At 38.0% G+C, this 5,465-nt stretch overlaps 1 protein-coding gene across 2 annotated transcripts in view; it reads left to right on the top strand.

Moving 5' to 3' along the window:
- Positions 1-3,424, top strand: part of mgat5b (alpha-1,6-mannosylglycoprotein 6-beta-N-acetylglucosaminyltransferase B) — a 78,264-nt gene extending 74,840 nt beyond the window's left edge. For both annotated transcript variants that reach the window (XM_008416650.2, XM_008416652.2), the window contains 2 exons: positions 2,208-2,470; positions 2,724-3,424. In XM_008416650.2, the coding sequence (XP_008414872.1) occupies positions 2,208-2,470; positions 2,724-2,922 (462 nt within the window). In that variant the 3' untranslated portion in view covers positions 2,923-3,424. The remainder of the gene's footprint in view (positions 1-2,207; positions 2,471-2,723) is intronic.
- The last annotated feature ends 2,041 nt before the right edge of the window (positions 3,425-5,465 follow it).

The raw sequence follows: 5,465 nt of genomic DNA, 5'->3' as shown, positions 1-5,465 counted from the left end.
ATTTTTCCCGGCTTTAGGCTCAACTTATCATAATCCACACATCTTTTACCTTTCCTGAACCTGTCGTCCTTGATATCTCGCTCTCTGTTCACCAGCAGAGCTGCAGACCCTCKGTTACCATCGCACCRCATATTCTTACAGCATCTCAGTGATGCCTATATTGAAACATAGAGGGACATCTTAAAGACATTGCAGCTTTTTTATGTTAAATCTGACATTTAATGTAATGCACTATTTTGCAATTGTCTGAATAATAATACATTTAACTGGGGCAGGATTGAAAGGGGACATTGTGCCCATTTGTGTTGCTCCGATTAATTAAATGTCACTTAAAAAATCTAATAAAGCTGCGTAAAATCAGGCACAGTGAATTTAATAACGAAGACAATAGTGGATTTGTACAACTCCAGAAGCTTTGGATGCATTTATCCATAAAGTCCATTCATTCAGTGATGAATGCATCTACAGTGTTAATGATATCTCATAAATTTAAAGGTTTTCTATTAATTAAGCCACATGCTGGCTCTGGTTGTTAATATTTTACCATTGCAGCTGAAGTGTCCACTGGTTTCTTTTCTCTGACGTTGACTCTGGGGTTCCAATCAGAACCACTGTAATACCCTTCACTTTCAGTAGGTGATAGAATCGACATTTACAATATTTAAACTGGAAAGGAAAGCCTTGATCCTTGGAAGAAAGGGAAACTCTATGAATCCATATTTCTCTCACTCACATAGAAATAGTTTGGGACTGAGGACAAAGCTTTGTGGTATCCCAGTACTAACAACTGCTTAACATTTCCAACTGGTTATCATATCCAAAGATAAATCTTTAGACTTATCTTTTAGAAAAGTAACCTTGAAAACAGAAGATTATTACTTTAAAACTTCAAAGCTTGCGAAAACAATCAAAGCGTTATATTTATAAGTATAAAAAAAGGCATAATTGAAAGCACATACATATCTTACATGTAGAAATGACATTTTGAGGTCGGTACCCTTTCCTAACCTTTTTACTTTTTCATGTGTGTGCGAGAGAAGAGGGATCAAAGATGTCACCTGTGTTTAGGGGAAAAGGTGCAGCAGAGATTGGGAGATTGGAAGCTTGGTTATTGCCTGTGGGCACGGGGAGCTTGTTTAATAAACGGGTCCAGAGGCCAGAGGGACATGTCAGAGAAATGTTATTACCTTGGTTTTATTAATAGGCCCAGCTGGAGGGGGGAAATGTAATCTGGTGACTCACCGCAAAACGAGTTCTGCCTCAACATCTTATTTGTTTTTCTGAGACATTTTTGCATCCATGCAAATTGGCCGAGGTTTACGGAAAYGTGTCGGACACAATTAGTACTTTTTGCTTTGATTACATTTAAAGCAGTGCGTAAACTGTAATTACAAATAAAGCACAACTGTTCGGAAATCATACAGAATTTATTTATTACTTTGGTGCTAGAATRAAAAAAAGTTGTATGAGAAGAAATTCAGTTTTACCCATGTGTCACTGCCTCATGGGGGAGGAGTGTCTTGCAAAGGTTTTTCATCCGCTTGAATTTTTCCATCTTTTATCAAGTTACCAAACACAAAACCTCAATGAATTTCATGTCACAGACCWACACAAAAGACTTTAGAGGTTTCTGAAAGGACATTGGCCAACATAATTAATACCACAGCTGATCCAGGAATACAGGAACCATAGTTTACTTGTGCTATAAAATGACACTATCTATGTGCCTGGAAACATCTGTTCAGACAAGTTCTACATCAAATCTAAAAGAGCTTGAGCTATTTTCCAAACAAGAACGGCCAAAAATCTCAGCGTCTCTTTGTGGAAAGTTTGTAGAGACATGTCCCAAAGTACTTCAGTATCGTAAGRAAAGATTTTTTTAAAAAAAGGTATTGACTGAGGAGGGATAAAGGCAATTCATTGTCACCAATTTTATTTGGTGACAATTGTCTGAATAACAATTGTAGTTATGACCTGCCCTTATTCTGGTTATCAGAATAAATAGGCCTGAATGTCAGTTTACAGGACACTATTTTGGTTTCTTTAGAAAAACATTTTGAAAACCATTCTTTCAGATCAGTTGGTTCATTTCATAAAATTTCAAGAAAACATTTGAAAATTTGTCGTTGCACTGCAACAAAACATGGAAAATCAAATCTTTAGTGTCTTGTTTGTTTGTTTTTTTTTAATCATTTTTATCTTTGCAGGACTTTTGCTCACCTGAGGTTCCATTTCCTCCAGTAAACACATCTTGGGCTTCACTGTCGGGTCCCTTTCTGCCTTTGCCGAACTCCAGARTGCTAACTTGGGCCGCCAACAGCAGCTCCTTTCCATCGTGGCCTCCTCTTACCGCACTTCGACTTTTGACGTCGCTGCAAGGCCAGTCGTGTGTGGAAGCGTGCCAGAGTGAAGGACTAATCTGTGAACCTGCTTTGCATCGTTTCATCAACCTCAAAGAAGCATTTAGCGCGTAAGAGTTTTTTTTTTTCATTTGGATAGTTAGTGAAAAAGAGATTAAATTAAGTTACTTTTTACACATCCAAGGWCATCCTGTGAAGATATAACTTTCCTTTCTCCCTAAGAGCGACTAAAGGCAGCGCTGTAACATAAATAACAAATATGCATGTCAAATAATCATGCATCTCCTAAGGCGTTTGTGCCAGCAATRATGTCAAACAGATCAAAGGATTTCCATTCATTTTTTTAACGTCTTCTGTGCCCAGGTTGGATCTCCAGTGTGAAGGAGTGGAATCCGAGATGAACCACCTCTTCCCCGCCTTCTCTGCAGAGCACGCCGAATGCAGCCTGCAGCACGATCCGCTGTTGTTCAGCTGCGCTGGCTCTAGTCCCAAATACCAACGCCTCTGCCCCTGCAGGGACTATCGGAAAGGACAGGTGGCATTGTGCAGGGACTGCTTATGACCAAAGTATAGGGAGTTCTTTTGTATTTTTTAATTTTTTTTTGTAAACAAAATATCTAAGAAGAAACCGTTCAACAAGGAAACTTTGAGGTGAAGGAGCTGTGCTGCATATATAGCAACTTACTCACTTGCCGCTGTCCTTGGACTTGCTGCTAAGAGTTTTATCAACCTCTCAGGGAATTGCATGATTGTATTTTTGAATTTGACGCTTTTGAARTTTCACCTCGTTAAAGTACGACCACAGCCACCATTAAACAAAAACGATCTGTAATTACAACGATGGCTTCGTAGAGAAATCATCGATGTCTACTTTTCCTTTCTTTTGAAGAACTGTCGTAAATGTGCGTTCATGTGAAACCTCGCTGTGTCGTCGTGGGGAACGGATACGTGTACAGATGCACCCAAAGACATTTATCTCTTAGAGATGTACTATTTTACATGTACTGTGGAAATATATTTGTAAATATACAGTAAGTGTTGTTTAATAAAACAAAAGAGGCAAATTTGTTGCTAAATTTACATGTTTTTAAAAACACTCYGTTGAAATAAATCATTAACACCGAGTGCTACTGCAACCCAACAAGCACTTACAAGAAGGCTGTCATTGGCTGATCATCATCAGCAGCAGCAGCAGAAGCTTTTACTTGCATGTCGACTCAGATGATGGGGAACTCCCAGCATAACTTGCAGAGCTTCAGAGATTTCGTTTATGTAGTCGGACAATGGGAACTGGCTCAAGAGGAAGTACTTGGATCACTTGATGTCACCTTAGTTTTCACCTGCGCATCTTTGTTAGACATTTTGAAAATCAGAAATYAAAAGTGGCGACAACAAAAACAATGAAGGGCTCCTTCAGAGCCTGCCGACCATAATGTTTTTTTTTATCAGTGTTATTGTTCCAGCTACAACATTTTTTTTTCCTTCCACTCAACTTTTTGCTGATWTATGTGCAGACAACAGTTAGGGGCGCAGGCGTCAAACTGAATAGAGTTGCATATGAAATGCAATTTTACTTCCCTGAAKAACTACAAAGACTGGAAATAATAATAATCTGTCTAAAATTAKAAGGTGTGTTTCTTCACAACGTACATTTACTGGAAGATCAAAAATGGMATTTGTCTAATTGAAAAATCACAATGTTGACATGACAGTTGTCGGGGWATTCAAAACTATTTGAGGGTACAAAGGAATGATGATTTTCACTTATTTTCTGAATCACCTCAAGTCATCCAGTAGATGCTGATTTTTTAAATATTATTGGTTTAATTCAACTTGAACTCAAAAATTGTTTATTAGTCCAAGTCGGAAATGAAATGTTCTGACTTGAACTACAACAACTCTTTGAATTTTCTTCAAAGAGTTGTTGTAGATRCTGATGGCTCTGGGCAGGAAGGATCTTCTGTAGCAGTCAGTATTCCAGCGGTTCTGAAGAAGCCTTTGACTGAAGASTCTCTGTCGTTGAATGACAGTCTGGTGAAGACGATGCTAAGATTAAGTGTGTTTTTGTGAAGTGATAAGGGAGGTTTTCTGGCAACAGTAAGCTTTTTTTTTTTAAGAGCAACTATAAAAAATGGTTGTTAAAAATGTTCACTAAGGTTAATTGTCTTTGTGTTCCAGCTATTCGTTTTTGCCTCATCCATGTGGGCCTCGTGTGAAACTATTAAAAGTTTAATTCTTAAAACTATTTAAATCACCTTTCAAACAGGCAATATAACATGCCAAGAATGGCTGCAGTGTCACAGAAGTCATTATCATGTACGCTGCTGCTCCACTAACGCCGAAACCATTCAGTAAGATAAGAGGATTTTAATGAGACATACTCGAAGACAGAGCTGGAGTTTGTCTGTTTTTCCCCCCTTTAATGACAGTGCAAGTGTCTCTTTGACTGATGGTAAGGGCCATTTCACAATATGCCCATTTCTCCTCGCTAGTTTATAATCTCTAAGCTAATATTAAATTTTCTCCTGATCCTCAGAAACCAATTGCAGAAAAAYGCATGTGTGTGACAGCAGTCAGTAGTGAGGCTTTGAATATTTAAAGGATTAAAGGTGAGGATATGGGGGAGGATATATATWAAAAAAAGGTTCTGGGACTTAAAATTTTAAATATGAATGACCACATTTACMGTATTCCACCTGGAAAAAATGCAGTTARGWGARAAAAACTAGTAGGCTGATACAGAATGAATGACTGATGGGTTGATGTTTGTTTTGTAAAACTAGTTTTGAACTCAGTCCTCTGTGGACATTATTTGTTTAAGCAAAGGACTTAATTTAATTAGGAAAACTCACAAACTTCAAAATTACTCTGACTTGTCAGGYTATTGTGCTTTTTCATTTTTTTCATCTTTTAACCATGCCTAACATGGTTAAAAGAAAAATAAGTGGTTTCATGTGGATCTCCTCAACTTTCTGGATCTTTCTATTCTTTTCCACCCATTTCATTGCTTGTGCAGTTATGTGAAATACCAGAAGATGATAGATGGGCACTTTTGACGACTGGAACACGATTCTTTCTCTGCAGGACCTGTAATGACAGCGCCTT

Source organism: Poecilia reticulata, linkage group LG8, assembly GCF_000633615.1.
Source record: "Poecilia reticulata strain Guanapo linkage group LG8, Guppy_female_1.0+MT, whole genome shotgun sequence".
Classification (NCBI taxonomy): domain Eukaryota; kingdom Metazoa; phylum Chordata; class Actinopteri; order Cyprinodontiformes; family Poeciliidae; genus Poecilia; species Poecilia reticulata.
This window is presented reverse-complemented; position numbering and strand designations above follow the sequence as displayed.